Genomic DNA, 19,214 nt, shown 5'->3' on the forward strand with positions numbered 1-19,214 from the left:
TAGCGTTCTTATAAGTTTAGGATATGGCGGGTGAGGGGAATGTAAACAGATGCGCAAGAAGCGCTGAAATAATATCCGTAAATGGTAAAAGTTTGCCAGTGTATTTTGTGGATAACACAGCAGGGTGGCGACAAAGTTAACAACTTTGATGTGGAATCCATGAAAACAACCCAAATTTCGGCCTGACAAACCTCGTTTGATAAAGGGACGATGTATGGAGGCAGCTATATGGACGACTTTTGGAGGTAGCAATGGAGACAACGTGTGGAGGCTGCTATGGAGACAATTCAATTTGGATAGTGCCTGTATGTGGCAGTCCAAAACATTTTTCAAACCAGAGGAGCAGGTAGGTGGCCCTCCAGAAAAATGGAATAGATTGAGTGACTGTATGTGGCAGTCCAAAAAATTTTTCAAACCAGAGGAGCAGGTAGGTGGCCCTCCAGAAAAATGGAATAGATTGAGTGCCTGTATGTGGCAGTCCAAAAAAGTTTTCAAACCAGAGGAGCAGGTAGGTGGCCCTCCAGAAAAATGGAATAGATTGAGTGCCTGTATGTGGCAGTCCAAAAAAGTTTTTAAACCAGAGGAGCAGGTAGGTGGCCCTCCAGAAAAATGGAATAGATTGAGTGCCTGTATGTGGCAGTCCAAAAAAGTTTTTAAACCAGAGGAGCAGGTAGGTGGCCCTCCAGAAAAATGGAATAGATTGAGTGCCTGTATGTGGCAGTCCCAAAAAATTGTTTAAAACAGAGGACCGGAAAGGTGGCCCTCCAGAAAAATTGAATAGATTGAGTGCCTGTATGTGGCACTCCCAAAAATTGTTTAAAACAGAGGACCGTGTCGGTGGCCCTCCAGAAAAATTAAATGCATAAAGTACTATACCTAGAGCCAGTGGGCCCTGTCAAAAAACAGCCAGTTTCCTCTGCTTTACTGTAGAAAGAGGAGGAGAAGGAGGAAAATGAGGAGGAGGAGGAGTGGATAAATTATTCAGGTTGAGCTTCCTTCACCTGCTGGAGATTTGAAATTAGGAGAAATCCATGCTTTATTCATCTTGATAAGCGTCAGCCTGTCAGCGCTGTCAGTCGACAGGCGTGTACGCTTATCGGTGATGATGCCACCAGCTGCACTGAAAACCCGCTCTGACAAGACGCTAGCGGCAGGGCAGGCAAGAACCTCCAAGGCGTAGAGCGCCAGTTCGTGCCACATGTCCAGCTTTGAAACCCAGTAGTTGTAGGGAGCTGTGTGATCATTTAGGACGATGGTATGGTCAGCTACGTACTCCCTCACCATCTTTCTGTAAAGATCAGCCCTACTCTGCCGAGACTGGGGACAGGTGACAGTGTCTTGCTGGGGTGACATAAAGCTGGCAAAAGCCTTGTAAAGCGTACCCTTGCCAGTGCTGGACAAACTGCCTGCTCGCCTACTCTCCCTCGCTACTTGTCCCGCAGAACTACGCACTCTGCCGCTAGCGCTGTCAGAAGGGAAATACTGTTTCAGCTTGTGCACCAGGGCCTGCTGGTATTCATGCATTCTCACACTCCTTTCCTCTCCAGGGATGAGAGTAGAAAGATTTTGCTTGTACCGTGGGTCCAGGAGAGTGAACACCCAGTAATCGGTGCTGGAATAAATTCTTTGAACGCGAGGGTCACGGGATAGGCAGCCTAGCATGAAATCTGCCATATGCGCCAGAGTACCAACGCGTAAGAATTCACTCCCCTCACTGGCCTGACTGTCCATTTCCTCCTCCTCCAACTCCTCCAACTCCTCTTCTTCTGCCCATACACGCTCAACAGTGTAGGACTCAACAATGGTCCCCTCTTGTGTCTCGCCAACATTCTCCTCCTCTTCCTCCTCATCCTCCTCCACCTCCACCTCCTCCGATATGCGCTGAGAAACAGACCTAAGGGTGCTTTGGCTATCAACAAGGGAATCTTCTTCCCCTGTCTCTTGTGAGGAGCGCAAAGCTTCCGACTTCATGCTGACCAGAGAGTTTTTCAACAGGCCAAGCAGCGGGATGGTGAGGCTGATGATGGCGGCATCGCCACTGACCATCTGTGTTGACTCCTCAAAGTTACTCAGCACCTGACAGATATCAGACATCCACGTCCACTCCTCATTGTAGACTTGAGGAAGCTGACTGACCTGACTACCAGTTCTGGTGGAAGTTGACATCTGGCAGTCTACAATCGCTCGGCGCTGCTGGTAAACTCTGGATAACATGGTCAGTGTTGAATTCCACCTCGTGGGCACGTCGCACAACAGTCGGTGAGCGGGCAGTTGGAGGCGGCGCTGCGCTGCCCTGAGAGTGGCAGCATCTGTGCTGGACTTCCTGAAATGCGCACAGATGCGGCGCACCTTCGTGAGCAAATCAGACAGATTGGGGTATGTCTTGAGGAAACGCTGAACTATCAGATTTAACACATGGGCCAGGCATGGCACATGTGTCAGTCTGCCGAGTTGCAGAGCCGCCACCAGGTTACGGCCGTTGTCACACACAACCATGCCTGGCTTCAGGTTCAGCGGTGCCAGCCACAGATCAGTCTGCGCCGTGATGCCCTGTAATAGTTCTTGGGCGGTGTGCCTTTTATCGCCTAGGCTCAGCAGTTTGAGCACCGCCTGCTGTCGCTTAGCCCTCGGGTTAAACATTTTGAAAATGAGAGTTATAACTTGTATTTTTTTTTTAACTTTTTTTTTTTTTTTTTTTTTGTGTTTTTTTAATTTTTAAAACCAAACGATGCTATCCTATTGCTATGGCTATTTTCTAGCCAAGTATTAAAGCACACTACTATGCCAGATGAGATGACGCTGAGTTATGAAAAAAATAAACGTAAAATAAAAAAGGAAATGGCAGACTGTGCCTAGTTGAAATACAACCCCGGGCCCTAATAAATTTTCCCACTTCGGTCTTTGCGATGGATATGTGCGTCACTAAAACACAGTGGTCGCAAGTCTGACTCCAAATTGCTCCCAATTTGATAGTAGATGCACTGCAGCAAGTACAGCCACCAGCAGATCAACCAGAAATCAAATATATATAACGCTACTGTAGGCGTAATTAAGACGTTTGTATTCTCCTATGGCTATTTTCTAGCCAAGTATTACAGCACACTACTATGCCAGATGAGATGACGCTGAGTTATGAAAAAAATAAACGTAAAATAAAAAGAAACTGGCAGACTGTGCCTAATTGAAATACAACCCCGGGCCCTAATAAATTTTCCCACTTCGGTCTTTGCGATGGATATGTGCGTCACTAAAACACAGTGGTCGCAAGTCTGACTCCAAATTGCTCCCAATTTGATAGTAGATGCACTGCAGCAAGTACAGCCACCAGCAGATCAACCAGAAATCAAATATATATAACGCTACTGTAGGCGTAATTAAGACGTTTGTATTCTCCTATGGCTATTTTCTAGCCAAGTATTACAGCACACTACTATGCCAGATGAGATGACGCTGAGTTATGAAAAAAATAAACGTAAAATAAAAAGAAACTGGCAGACTGTGCCTAATTGAAATACAACCCCGGGCCCTAATAAATTTTCCCACTTCGGTCTTTGCGATGGATATGTGCGTCACTAAAACACAGTGGTCGCAAGTCTGACTCCAAATTGCTCCCAATTTGATAGTAGATGCACTGCAGCAAGTACAGCCACCAGCAGATCAACCAGAAATCAAATATATATAACGCTACTGTAGGCGTAATTAAGACGTTTGTATTCTCCTATGGCTATTTTCTAGCCAAGTATTACAGCACACTACTATGCCAGATGAGATGACGCTGAGTTATGAAAAAAATAAACGTAAAATAAAAAGAAACTGGCAGACTGTGCCTAATTGAAATACAACCCCGGGCCCTAATAAATGTTCCCACTTCGGTCTTTGCGATGGATATGTGCGTCACTAAAACACAGTGGTCGCAAGTCTGACTCCAAATTGCTCCCAATTTGATAGTAGATGCACTGCAGCAAGTACAGCCACCAGCAGATCAACCAGAAATCAAATATATATAACGCTACTGTAGGCGTAATTAAGACGTTTGTATTCTCCTATGGCTATTTTCTAGCCAAGTATTACAGCACACTACTATGCCAGATGAGATGACGCTGAGTTATGAAAAAAATAAACGTAAAATAAAAAGAAACTGGCAGACTGTGCCTAATTCTACTCAAACCCCTAATAAATTTTCCCACTTTGGTGTTTGAGGTGGATATGTGTGTCACTAAGAGCTAAACACAACGGTAGCAAGTCCCCCTGCTAATTCCTCACAATATGGTACTAGCTGCAAATTAAAAAAAAAAAAAATTATAACGTTATTGTAGCCCTAAGAAGGGCTGTTGGGTTCTTTTAGAATCACTCCTGCCTAACAGTAAGCTAATAGAACACCCTAACGCTTTCCCTGAGCAGCAGCAGCTCTCTCCCTAGCGGCATCCAGACAGAGAATATTCCGAGCAGCGCGGGCAGTGGCTAGTCTATCCCAGGGTCACCTGATCTGGCCAGCCAACCACTGCTATCTACGTGTAAGGGTACCACGTCATGCTGGGTGGAGTGCAGAGTCTCCTGGCTTGTGATTGGCTCTGTTTCTGGCCGCCAAAAAGCAAAACGGCGGGAGCTGCCATTTTCTCGAGCGGGCGAAATACTCGTCCGAGCAACGAGCAGTTACGAGTACGCTAATGCTCGATCGAGCATCAAGCTCGGACGAGTATGTTCGCTCATCTCTAATCACTATCTGTTACGTTTTCTCAGTCAATAACTATTCATCATTTATTTGGCCTTAAGCTTGTGACACCAGCATTTATTAGAATTAAAAGTTGTCACCCCCAAAAACAGCAAAACAATGGCAATGTGTACATTTCATGTGTTTTAATTTGCCCATTTCCAGCTTAAATCCTTTCTTTCCTACTAAAAGGAATACCAAGTATGAGTATAGGCACCAGGAAATGAGATGCAGATATATATATAGAGAGAGAGATTACGCACAACTGCACAAAACATGTCAAATATATATAGATAGATTTTACACAAAAAGAAACATGCCCCTCCTAAAAGCAAGACATTGAGACATCATGGTGTAGTATCTCTATAAAATATAATAAAAAGTAGAAGATCCAGAGCAGCACAGCTAGCGACGGGTGCAGAAGCCGGTGATCCCTTGGCCAGGGTCTCCAATATAGGTTCAGTGAAGAGGCAGCACTCTTTGTAGTGGTGAAAGGGGTGGAGCTTTATTCCATAAAAAGCAACGTTTCGGTGTACCGTTACACCTTTATCAAGCATGCTTGATAAAGGTGTAACGGTACACCGAAACGTTGCTTTGAGTTTATCGCATCATTTTATGACCTGCGATTGTATAACTTGTGATCATTTTTGTGATAAGATAATTAACATTAGAGTTTAACCTTGTACACTCATTATGCTTTGAGGACTGAATATGTGCATTTCATAGAATAAAGAGATTGCAAGCATATTGACTTACATTAGTGAAAATTCAGTAAATCTCATCTACCTACTACTAAAATATCAAATATATATATATAAAAATGTTGGAATATTGACAGTTGATTTTTCTATTTGACAACCCCTGATGTGCTGAATGTCATTCAGTCATACTGTTAGGTAACCAGATTTTTATCAGGTATGCCACAGAGATTTGACCCATATCTACAAACTTTTCAGTGTGTCGTCAGTCAATAGTGACATGATTCTTAAGTTAACACACTGCTAGCCCATACCATACAGTAAACCTGCTTCTCACTTACCTCTGGGGTCTCCATGGCTGAGGGAAATTAGAAAGATCAGGAAAATTAGGCTCTTCATTTCTAAGGCTTTTGTTTCTAACTCTATGACGGCATAAATGGTCTAAACCTCCCCTCCAGATTTATATATAATGCACAGCTCAATATAGATGAATGATTAATTTTTTGGTTGTGGAGAGGGGCTGTGCAGCCCTGACCTTTAGATTTAGCATCAACATGAAGAGGCTGGTAGAAGACAAACAGACACAGGTATTGTGTTGGCTAATTTTAATCAATAATTAACTTTGTCTGTAACTAAACGTTTTGATTTATCTCCATATCCACATATTTAAAAGAAATCTAATTGACAGGTATTTGATCAAGACTACCTGATATCTGCTACTTACAATGTACTATGTGACAGAAACATTTAAAAGGATATTTCAAGTTTGCAATATTCATAAGACTATCAGCTTAGCAGGGATCCAACACTCTGTGTGCTCTGTTCACTGAGTAGCTCCATCCTCTGTGAAGTGGCCAGCCCTGAGCTGCAGGTCATAAAAAATGGAACTAGATAACTGTCTCCATAATCTGTGACCGAATCAACAGATCCTTTCTAGACCAAGTGAACGATCTCTGACGGTCTGATATTAATGATGTTGTCATCAATCATCATCAACATCATTGTACCAAGATGAAATACAGCTTCTAATACTGAAAGAAAGCTAAAATGTATAACTAAAAGATTATTAATGTAGTGATGTTAGGCACCGGTTATGGACACAAATTCTATAGTTACAATTTTCCATTAATGTTATAATTGTTTTCCTTTATACTTCTTATATCCACACATTTCTTTGCTTTAGTTGGACGTTGCAATTTTGTTTTTACTGTAATGTTTTGATTACCTCATAAGTGGAAATGTTTAGAAATAAAAGGGTATATTTTTACATGTTAACATGTAGGAATATTGAATAAAAAAAATGCTCAGAGAAGGGCACTGCAAGCAGTGCCTTCCAGAACATCATGGATCCATGATCCATGAATTCTTTAAAAAGCCAATATATGCCATAGGGCTAAGAGATCTATAGCACCTGGCCCATGACATAATGAATAACATATCTATCAGGAACAACTTTCTTGCAAGTGATATTACAAGTGAGTATACAAATGAATACAAAAACAGTAAAGTGATATGATGTACTTTGCTTTACATGGTTGGACTTTTTGTATCTATGTCATATTTTATTCAATAAAAGAGAATGATACAAAACAGTAAAGTGTAAACATAAAAAAATCCCTGTAAGCATATAACTCAAACAAAGGAGAATGAACTCTTTTAACCCGTGCTTTCAAAACACAAGTATGCTAGATGTCCCATGTGTATCACCCCTTTGCTGGCTTCCTCTAGGGTTTCAGGAGCCCCTATATACATCAATTGCATGATTTTATTTAGTTTTTTTGTTCCACATTTATAGCATTTATCCCTTTTGTTTTGATACTCCTCCTCTGTCAACCTACTGGTTAATCAGGGACTTTTAAATAGAAATTTGGAATTGCTGTTGTTTAAATGCTACATAGGTATGTGATGTCATGTGTCATGTGTATTCATTACATGAGCTGTTTGTTGCTCATTCCCATTCAAGTAAGGGGCTAAGCTGCAATACCAAGCACAGCTGCTTTACAATGAAGAGTAATATGCTTGGTATACTGTGCACAACATAGCTTACATACACCAACAATCAATGCAGTCCATATTTGGCTGCAACTGCCTCTACTAACCAGGGTGTGTCCCTAACCATCTAATCTCTGCTGTACTTCGAGACATCTCAGGCACTGTGAACCACATTGCTGTCAATAAACATCCTCTTCTACTGTTTGTCTAAACTTCGCTAGGAAAGGTTCTCCCTTTTACATCCTTCATGGGTCCTTCTGATAAGGCCCAGACCAACTGTTATAAAGCCCCTAATGTACATGTTTAGAGTGATGCAACTTTTAAAAACACAAAAAAAGTTGTTGCTGATAACAATATCCACTGCTTAAACATACTAGAGGGAATTTATTAAGTCTAGCATATTGAACACCATCATTAATTCCATCCCCAATCAGTGTGGTGCCAAATTCTAAAGGGAGACATCTAGTTTCTGATAAAATCCTGACTTTCTTAGAATTAGCTAAGGGGCTCAACCCCATGTGGACTTTGTTCTTTACCGGATTTGACTTTATAGTAAACTACATATCTGGGATTAGGAATATGCAAATATGTTTCCAGGTTTCCATGTTTTCAAGGAAAACAATGCCTCTTTTTGCTACCTTGAATGGCAGCCCCCTTGACACCAAGCATGACTTGATGTGGGATTACACCAAAGCAGTATATCTATTACTGAACAAACAGATTCTCAACTGCAAACAGTACTATTTCACCGTGGTTGTGTCTCTTCAGTACAGTGCAGGGAACTGGTTTGGCTAAGTGAGAGGCTATTGACTAGGGTCAGTATTTAAGAGTTCTCCTTGCAGAGACAGAGACTGCCAAAAATTCCAAATCGAGAAAAAAACAGATGCTCTGTTTTCTGATGGGATTTATTTTTACAACTTTCACTGTGCATTTTTTTTTGACTGCATGGTTTCCAAAAAATATTGCCTCTGACATAAGTGGCTTACAGAGATGAGCAACTTTCTATTTGTGACACAAATTTTGGAGCCCTTTCTAGCATGGCCTGGTGCTTTGTCCTGGCAGAATTTCTTCAAAGATCAGGGGACTATCAAGAAGTAGCCACAATTCAGTAGCCCTTATTTGGCCTGGGGGAGTTGGTACTGCTGGTGGTGAACCAGAGCTGCTTTTCCTAGGGATTGGTTACTCTGTTCCTGGAAACTAGGAGCCAGAGGACTCAGTCCCTCCAGTCAGGGATTTAAGAGGGCAGCTACTTTTTGAGAGATTCATGGTCTCAGCAGAATTTCTGCAACCAGTAGAAGGCACCAAGCCATGCTGATAAGGTCTCCAAGAGGAGGGTTTCTGTGACCTACCGGCCTCATAATTGTCACGTTTCTCTCCACAAGGTTTCCTGACCATTGATTTGGCAAGCTCTGTGTCAAGACTGGGAGGTCATGGAAACCCAATCCAACCTCTGGTGCCCTTTCCAGCATGGCCTAGTTCCTCTTCCCAGCCTTGGCAGAAATCCTGTTTAAGAGAAAAAGAAAAGTTTGAGACCTGCCTCAGAACTTTGGTACTGCAAATCAACAGGAAATTGGGATTTATGCAGAATCATATTTTTCAAGAGATTCAAGTCAAATTCTACTTTATACAATTCAATTCACTTATCTCTAGTGGCTTTCTTTAGGGCTTACTTCTTGTTACTTACTTCTTTTGATAAAGATTTTTTGTAAGGACAATTGTCTTTTTCTATTCAGCATTTCACTCTGCGATAATAGTCAAACTGAGCTCTTTCATGGAACTCTGTACCAGCTTGAACATCACCTACAAATTGCACGTATCTCAGAGGAAACAATCCTTCAGATACCGTAAATTATATTATGTTTGTGCCATAAGAAATAATGATTTGGCCTCTTAAATCATTAACCCCCATGATATAAAACCAATAATCTTTATGACAATAATGTTAAAACCAAATATAAAAGATAATTTCATTGTGGTGAATAACACAACACAACGGACACATGGATAGCACAGCACAGCTTTTAACTTGTAAAATACAGTGGCAAAGTGCAAATAGTACAGGAATTATAACCAAATTATGTATCAATCGAATATCAATCTCTTAATATAACCAATAACAATATATTAAATAGCTAAGACAATGCTATAATGATAAATAAAGGATAGAAGACTCAAGTCATAAAGTGCATGTGACAATAATGGTTATGACTAGAGATGAGCGAACATGCTCGTCCGAGCTTGATGCTCGGTCGAGCATTAGGGTACTCGAAACTGCTCGTTACTCGGACGAATACTTCGCCCGCTCGAGAAAATGGCAGCTCCCGCCGTTTTGCTTTTTGGCGGCCAGAAACAGAGCCAATCACAAGCCAGGAGACTCTGCACTCCACCCAGCATGACGTGGTACCCTTACACGTCGATAGCAGTGGTTGGCTGGCCAGATCAGGTGACCCTGGGATAGACTAGCCGCTGGCCGCGCTGCTCGGATCATTCTGTCTCTGGATGCCGCTAGGGAGAGAGCTGCTGCTGCTCAGGGAAAGCGTTAGGGTGTTCTATTAGCTTACTGTTAGGCAGGAGTGATTCTCAAAGAACCCAACAGCCCTTCTTAGGGCTACAATAACGTTCTACTTTTTTTATTTTAATTTGCATATTTTACCATTTTGTGAGGAATTAGCAGGGGGACTTGCTACCGTTGTGTTTAGCTCTTAGTGGCACACATATCCATAGCAAAGACCGAAGTGGGAAAATTCAGTAGGGGTTGGATTTCTATTAGGCAATAACTCAGTGTCATCTCATCTGGCATAGTACTGTGCTTCCTTTGATACTTGGCTAGAAAATAGCCATAGGAGAATACAAACAGCTTCTTGAAGCCTACAGTAGCGTTCTATATATTTGATTTCTGGTTGATCTGCTGGTGGCTGTAGTTTCTGCAGTGCATGTACTTGCCAATTCTGAGCAATTTGTAGTGAGACTTGCGACCGCTGTGTTCTGCGCTTAGTGGCGCACATATCCATAGCAAAGGCTGAAGTGGCAAAATTCAGTAGGGGTTGGATTTCTATTAGGCAATAACTCAGTGTCATCTCATCTGGCATAGTACTGTGCTTCCTTTGATACTTGGCTAGAAAATAGCCATAGGAGAATACAAACAGCTTCTTGAAGCCTACAGTAGCGTTCTATATATTTGATTTCTGGTTGATCTGCTGGTGGCTGTAGTTTCTGCAGTGCATGTACTTGCCAATTCTGAGCAATTTGTAGTGAGACTTGCGACCGCTGTGTTCTGCGCTTAGTGGCGCACATATCCATAGCAAAGGCTGAAGTGGCAAAATTCAGTAGGGGTTGGATTTCTATTAGGCAATAACTCAGTGTCATCTCATCTGGCATAGTACTGTGCTTCCTTTGATACTTGGCTAGAAAATAGCCATAGGAGAATACAAACAGCTTCTTGAAGCCTACAGTAGCGTTCTATATATTTGATTTCTGGTTGATCTGCTGGTGGCTGTAGTTTCTGCAGTGCATGTACTTGCCAATTCTGAGCAATTTGTAGTGAGACTTGCGACCGCTGTGTTCTGCGCTTAGTGGCGCACATATCCATAGCAAAGGCTGAAGTGGCAAAATTCAGTAGGGGTTGGATTTCTATTAGGCAATAACTCAGTGTCATCTCATCCGGCATCGTACTGTGCTTCCTTTGATACTTGGCTAGAAAATAGCCATAGGAGAATACAAACAGCTTCTTGATCTTGAAGCCTACAGTAGCGTTCTATATATTTGATTTCTGGTTGATCTGCTGGTGGCTGTAGTTTCTGCAGTGCATGTACTTGCCAATTCTGAGCAATTTGTAGTGGGACTTGCGACCGCTGTGTTCTGCGCTTAGTGGCGCACATATCCATAGCAAAGGCCGAAGTGGCAAAATTCAGTAGGGGTTGGATTTCTATTAGGCAATAACTCAGTGTCATCTCATCCGGCATAGTACTGTGCTTCCTTTGATACTTGGCTAGAAAATAGCCATAGGAGAATACAAACAGCTTCTTGAAGCCTACAGTAGCGTTCTATATATTTGATTTCTGGTTGATCTGCTGGTGGCTGTAGTTTCTGCAGTGCATGTACTTGCCAATTCTGAGCAATTTGTAGTGAGACTTGCGACCGCTGTGTTCTGCGCTTAGTGGCGCACATATCCATAGCAAAGGCTGAAGTGGCAAAATTCAGTAGGGGTTGGATTTCTATTAGGCAATAACTCAGTGTCATCTCATCCGGCATAGTACTGTGCTTCCTTTGATACTTGGCTAGAAAATAGCCATAGGAGAATACAAACAGCTTCTTGATCTTGAAGCCTACAGTAGCGTTCTATATATTTGATTTCTGGTTGATCTGCTGGTGGCTGTAGTTTCTGCAGTGCATGTACTTGCCAATTCTGAGCAATTTGTAGTGGGACTTGCGACTGCTGTGTTCTGCGCTTAGTGGCGCACATATCCATAGCAAAGGCCGAAGTGGCAAAATTCAGTAGGGGTTGGATTTCTATTAGGCAATAACTCAGTGTCATCTCATCCGGCATAGTACTGTGCTTCCTTTGATACTTGGCTAGAAAATAGCCATAGGAGAATACAAACAGCTTCTTGAAGCCTACAGTAGCGTTCTATATATTTGATTTCTGGTTGATCTGCTGGTGGCTGTAGTTTCTGCAGTGCATGTACTTGCCAATTCTGAGCAATTTGTAGTGAGACTTGCGACCGCTGTGTTCTGCGCTTAGTGGCGCACATATCCATAGCAAAGGCTGAAGGGGCAAAATTCAGTAGGGGTTGGATTTCTATTAGGCAATAACTCAGTGTCATCTCATCCGGCATAGTACTGTGCTTCCTTTGATACTTGGCTAGAAAATAGCCATAGGAGAATACAAACAGCTTCTTGATCTTGAAGCCTACAGTAGCGTTCTATATATTTGATTTCTGGTTGATCTGCTGGTGGCTGTAGTTTCTGCAGTGCATGTACTTGCCAATTCTGAGCAATTTGTAGTGGGACTTGCGACCGCTGTGTTCTGCGCTTAGTGGCGCACATATCCATAGCAAAGGCCGAAGTGGCAAAATTCAGTAGGGGTTGGATTTCTATTAGGCAATAACTCAGTGTCATCTCATCCGGCATAGTACTGTGCTTCCTTTGATACTTGGCTAGAAAATAGCCATAGGAGAATACAAACAGCTTCTTGATCTTGAAGCCTACAGTAGCGTTCTATATATTTGATTTCTGGTTGATCTGCTGGTGGCTGTAGTTTCTGCAGTGCATGTACTTGCCAATTCTGAGCAATTTGTAGTGGGACTTGCGACCGCTGTGTTCTGCGCTTAGTGGCGCACATATCCATAGCAAAGGCCGAAGTGGCAAAATTCAGTAGGGGTTGGATTTCTATTAGGCAATAACTCAGTGTCATCTCATCCGGCATAGTACTGTGCTTCCTTTGATACTTGGCTAGAAAATAGCCATAGGAGAATACAAACAGCTTCTTGATCTTGAAGCCTACAGTAGCGTTCTATATATTTGATTTCTGGTTGATCTGCTGGTGGCTGTAGTTTCTGCAGTGCATGTACTTGCCAATTCTGAGCAATTTGTAGTGAGACTTGCGACCGCTGTGTTCTGCGCTTAGTGGCGCACATATCCATAGCAAAGGCTGAAGTGGCAAAATTCAGTAGGGGTTGGATTTCTATTAGGCAATAACTCAGTGTCATCTCATCCGGCATAGTACTGTGCTTCCTTTGATACTTGGCTAGAAAATAGCCATAGGAGAATACAAACAGCTTCTTGATCTTGAAGCCTACAGTAGCGTTCTATATATTTGATTTCTGGTTGATCTGCTGGTGGCTGTAGTTTCTGCAGTGCATGTACTTGCCAATTCTGAGCAATTTGTAGTGGGACTTGCGACCGCTGTGTTCTGCGCTTAGTGGCGCACATATCCATAGCAAAGGCCGAAGTGGCAAAATTCAGTAGGGGTTGGATTTCTATTAGGCAATAACTCAGTGTCATCTCATCCGGCATAGTACTGTGCTTCCTTTGATACTTGGCTAGAAAATAGCCATAGGAGAATACAAACAGCTTCTTGATCTTGAAGCCTACAGTAGCGTTCTATATATTTGATTTCTGGTTGATCTGCTGGTGGCTGTAGTTTCTGCAGTGCATGTACTTGCCAATTCTGAGCAATTTGTAGTGAGACTTGCGACCGCTGTGTTCTGCGCTTAGTGGCGCACATATCCATAGCAAAGGCTGAAGTGGCAAAATTCAGTAGGGGTTGGATTTCTATTAGGCAATAACTCAGTGTCATCTCATCCGGCATAGTACTGTGCTTCCTTTGATACTTGGCTAGAAAATAGCCATAGCAATAGGATAGCATTGTTTGGTTTTAAAAACTCAAAAAAAAACAAAAAACACAAAAAAAAAAAAAAAACACAAAAAAAAACAAAAAAAAGTAAAAAAAAAAATAAAGTTATAACTCTCATTTTAAAAATGTTTAACCCGAGGGCTAGGGGTAGAGGACGAGGGCGGGGACGTGGGCGTCCAACTACTGCAGGGGTCAGAGGCCGTGGTCCTGGGCGGGGTGAGACACCACCTGCTGATGAGGGAGCAAGGGAACGCCGCAGAGCTACACTCCCTAGGTTCATGTCTGAAGTTACTGGGACTCGTGGTAGAGCACTGTTGAGGCCAGAACAGTGCGAACAGGTGATGTCGTGGATTGCTGACAATGCTTCGAGCAATTTGTCCACCACCAGTCAGTCTTCCACGCAGTCCACCCATGTCACCGAAATCGCCACTCCTCCAGCTCCTGCACCTCAGCCTCCTCCCCCCCAGTCTGCCCCCTCCCAGGAAAATTTGGCATTTGAACCGGCATACTCTGAGGAACTGTTTTCTGGACCCTTCCCACAGTCACAAACCACTTGTCCGGTTGCTGCTGAGCAATTTTCCGATGCCCAGGTTTTCCACCAGTCACAGTCTGTGGGTGATGATGACCTTCTTGACGTAGTGGAAGTGTGTAAAGAGGTGTCCGACGATGAGGAGACACGGTTGTCAGACAGTGGGGAAGTTGTTGTCAGGGCAGGAAGTCCGAGGGGGGAGCAGACTGAGGGATCGGAGGATGATGAGGTGACAGACCCAAGCTGGGTTGAGAGGCCGGGTGAACACAGTGCTTCTGAGACGGAGGAGAGTCCTCGACCTGAACAGGTTGGAAGAGGCAGTGGTGGGGCCAGACGGAGAGGCAGGGCCAGAGCTGGTGCATCAGCGCCACTGTCAACTAGTGAAGCTCCCGTGGTGAGGGCTCTTGCGGCGAGGGCTAGATCTTCAGAAGTGTGGAGGTTCTTTAAGGAAACACCGGATGACCGACGGACTGTGGTGTGCAACATTTGCCAAACCAGGCTCAGCAGGGGTTCCACCACTACTAGCTTAACTACCACCAGTATGCGCAGGCATATGAATGCTAAGCACCCCACTCAGTGGCAACAAGCCCGTTCACCTCCGGCCGTGCACACCACTGCTCCTTCCCCTGTGTCAGCTGCTAGTCAGCCCCCTGCCCAGGACCCTGGCACAAAAACCCCATCGTCGCCTCCACGATCCTCCACAGCATCCACCAGCGTTCAGCTCTCCATACCCCAGACGCTGGAGCGGAAACGCAAATATAGTGCAACCCACCCGCACGCCCAAGCCCTTAATGTGCACATCTCCAGATTGCTTAGCCTGGAGATGCTGCCCTATAGGCTAGTAGAGACCGAGGCCTTTCGCAACCTCATGGCGGCGGCCGCCCCTCGGTATTCGGTCCCCAGCCGCCACTACTTTTCCCGATGTGCCGTCCCAGCCCTGCACCAGCACGTGTCAGACAACATCATCCGTGCCCTGACCAACGCCGTTTCTGACAAGGTCCACCTGACCACGGACACGTGGACGAGTGCTGCCGGGCAGGGCCACTATATATCGCTGACGGCACATTGGGTTAACTTGGTGGAGGCTGGGACCGAGTCTGACCCTAGGGCTGCTCATATACTGCCGACGCCGAGGATTGCGGGGCCTACCTCGGTCCAGGTGTTTCAGGCCTACTATGCCTCCTCCTCCTCCCACCCCTCCTCCACCTCCTCCTCCGAACTACCATCCGTGGGCACGGCGCCATCAGTCGGTAGCTCTAGGCACAGCAGCAGTGCCGTCGCTAAGCGACAGCAGGCGGTGCTCAAACTGCTGAGCCTAGGCGACAAAAGGCACACCGCCCAAGAGCTATTACAGGGCATCACGGCGCAGACTGATCTGTGGCTGGCACCGCTGAACCTCAAGCCGGGAATGGTTGTGTGTGACAACGGCCGTAACCTGGTGGCGGCTCTGCAACTCGGCAGACTGACACATGTGCCATGCCTGGCCCATGTGTTAAATCTGATAGTGCAGCGTTTCCTCAAGACATACCCCAATCTGTCTGATTTGCTCATGAAGGTGCGCCGCATCTGTGCGCATTTCAGGAAGTCCAGCCCAGATGCTGCCACTCTCAGGGCAGCGCAGCGCCGCCTCCAACTGCCCGCTCACCGACTGTTGTGCGACGTGCCCACGAGGTGGAATTCAACACTGACCATGTTATCCAGAGTTTACCAGCAGCGCAGAGCGATTGTAGACTGCCAGATGTCAACTTCCACCAGAACTGGTAGTCAGGTCAGTCAGCTTCCTCAAGTCTACAATGAGGAGTGGACGTGGATGTCTGATATCTGTCAGGTGCTGAGTAACTTTGAGGAGTCAACACAGATGGTCAGTGGCGATGCCGCCATCATCAGCCTCACCATCCCGCTGCTTGGCCTGTTGAAAAACTCTCTGGTCAGCATGAAGTCGGAAGCTTTGCGCTCGTCACAAGAGACGGGGGAAGAATATTCCCTTGTTGATAGCCAAAGCACCCTGAGGTCTGTTTCTCAGCGCATATCGGAGGAGGTGGAGGTGGAGGAGGATGAGGAGGAAGAGGAGGAGAATGTTGGCGAGACACAAGAGGGGACCATTGTTGAGTCCTTCACTGTTCAGCGTGTATGGGCAGAAGAAGAGGAGTTGGAGGAGTTGGAGGAGGAGGAAATGGACAGTCAGGCCAGTGAGGGGAGTGAATTCTTACGCGTTGGTACTCTGGCGCATATGGCAGATTTCATGCTAGGCTGCCTATCCCGTGACCCTCGCGTTCAAAGAATTTATTCCAGCACCGATTACTGGGTGTTCACTCTCCTGGACCCACGGTACAAGCAAAATCTTCCCACTCTCATCCCTGGAGAGGAAAGGAGTGTGAGAATGCATGAATACCAGCAGGCCCTGGTGCACAAGCTGAAACAGTATTTCCCTTCTGACAGCGCTAGCGGCAGAGTGCGTAGTTCTGCGGGACAAGTAGCGAGGGAGAGTAGGCGAGCAGGCAGCTTGTCCAGCACTGGCAAGGGTACGCTTTACAAGGCTTTTGCCAGCTTTATGTCACCCCAGCAAGACACTGTCACCTGTCCCCAGTCTCGGCAGAGTAGGGCTGATCTTTACAGAAAGATGGTGAGGGAGTACGTAGCTGACCATACCATCGTCCTAAATGATCACACAGCTCCCTACAACTACTGGGTTTCAAAGCTGGACATGTGGCACGAACTGGCGCTGTACGCCTTGGAGGTTCTTGCCTGCCCTGCCGCTAGCGTCTTGTCCGAGCGGGTTTTCAGTGCAGCTGGTGGCATCATCACCGATAAGCGTACACGCCTGTCGACTGACAGCGCTGACAGGCTGACGCTTATTAAAATGAATAAAGGCTGGATTTCTCAGAATTTCCAATCTCCACCAGGTGAAGGAAGCTCAACCTGAATAATTGATCCACTCCTCCTCCTCCTCCTCATTTTCCTCCTTCTCCTCCTCTTTGTACAGTAAAGCAGAGGAAAATGGCTATTTTTTGACAGGGCCCACTGGCTCTTGCTATAGTACTTCATGCATTTAATTTTTCTGGAGGGCCACCTACCCGGTCCTCTGTTTGAAACAATTTTTGTGAGTGCCACATACAGGCACTCAATCTATTCCATTTTTCTGGAGGGCCACCTACCCGGTCCTCTGTTTTAAAAAATTTTTGGGACTGCCACATACAGGCACTCAATCTATTCCATTTTACTGCAGGGCCACCTACCTGCTCCTCTGGTTTGAACAATTTTTGGGACTGCCACATACAGGCACTCAATCTATTCCATTTTACTGGAGGGCCACCTACCTGCTCCTCTGGTTTGAAACATTTTTGGGACTGCCACATACAGGCACTCAATCTATTCCATTTTACTGCAGGGCCACCTACCTGCTCCTCTGGTTTGAACAATTTTTGGGACTGCCACATACAGGCACTCAATCTATTCCATTTTACTGGAGGGCCACCTACCTGCTCCTCTGGTTTGAAACATTTTTGGGACTGCCACATACAGGCACTCAATCTATTCCATTTTACTGCAGGGCCACCTACCTGCTCCTCTGGTTTGAACAATTTTTGGGACTGCCACATACAGGCACTCAATCTATTCCATTTTACTGGAGGGCCACCTACCTGCTCCTCTGGTTTGAAACATTTTTGGGACTGCCACATACAGGCACTCAATCTATTCCATTTTACTGCAGGGCCACCTACCTGCTCCTCTGGTTTGAACAATTTTTGGGACTGCCACATACAGGCACTCAATCTATTCCATTTTACTGCAGGGCCACCTACCTGCTCCTCTGGTTTGAACAATTTTTGGGACTGCCACATACAGGCACTCAATCTATTCCATTTTACTGCAGGGCCACCTACCTGCTCCTCTGGTTTGAACAATTTTTGGGACTGCCACATACAGGCACTCAATCTATTCCATTTTACTGCAGGGCCACCTACCTGCTCCTCTGGTTTGAACAATTTTTGGGACTGCCACATACAGGCACTCAATCTATTCCATTTTACTGCAGGGCCACCTACCTTCTCCTCTGGTTTGAACAATTTTTGGGACTGCCACATACAGGCACTCAATCTATTCCATTTTACTGGAGGGCCACCTACCTGCTCCTCTGGTTTGAAACATTTTTGGGACTGCCACATACAGGCACTCAATCTATCCCATTTTACTGGAGGGCCACCTACCTGCTCCTCTGGTTTGAAAAATGTTTGGGACTGCCACATACAGGCACTATCCAAATTAAATTGTCTCCATAGCAGCCTCCACACGTTGTCTCCATTGCTACCTCCAAAAGTCGTCCATATAGCTGCCTCCATACATCGTCCCTTTATCAAACGAGGTGTGTCAGGCAGAAATTTGGGTTGTTTTCATGGATTCCACATCAAAGTTGTTAACTTTGTCACCACCCTGCTGTGTAATCCCCAAAATATACTGGCAAACTTTTACCATTTAGGGATATTATTTCAGCGCTTCTTGCGCATCTGTTTACATTCCCCTCACCCGGCATATCCTAAACTTATAAGAACGCTACTACACTTGATCTTATACAAAAGGTTCTTAGAAGTGCTGTTTGGGGAGTAGCCTAGAGACAGGGGCTTGGATTGGCGAAAGCTCGCCTGGCAGCGGAACGCCAGCTCCATGCGCATCATGCGCTTCTTGCGCATCTGTTTACATTCCCCTCACCCGCCATATCCCAAACTTATAAGAACGCTACTACACTTAACTTGGTGCAGGCTGGGACCGAGTCTGACCCTGGGGCTGGTCATATACTGCCGACGCAGAGAATTGCGGGGCCTACCTCGGTCCAGGTCTCAAAGGCCTACTATACCTCCTCCCACCCCTCCTCCACCTCCTCCTCCTCCGAATTACCATCCGTGGGCATGGCGCCATCAGTCGGTAGCTCTA

General features: G+C 45.2%; 1 protein-coding gene across 1 annotated transcript in view; it reads right to left on the bottom strand.

Moving 5' to 3' along the window:
* Positions 1 to 5,911, bottom strand: part of GC (GC vitamin D binding protein) — an 89,972-nt gene extending 84,061 nt beyond the window's left edge. The window contains exon 1 of the mRNA XM_072117348.1: positions 5,751 to 5,911. Coding sequence (XP_071973449.1) covers positions 5,751 to 5,808 — 58 coding nt within the window. The 5' untranslated portion in view covers positions 5,809 to 5,911. The remainder of the gene's footprint in view (positions 1 to 5,750) is intronic.
* Between the last annotated feature and the right edge of the window lie 13,303 nt (positions 5,912 to 19,214).

The sequence above is a fragment of the Engystomops pustulosus genome, chromosome 1 (genome assembly GCF_040894005.1).
Source record: "Engystomops pustulosus chromosome 1, aEngPut4.maternal, whole genome shotgun sequence".
NCBI lineage: Eukaryota > Metazoa > Chordata > Amphibia > Anura > Leptodactylidae > Engystomops > Engystomops pustulosus.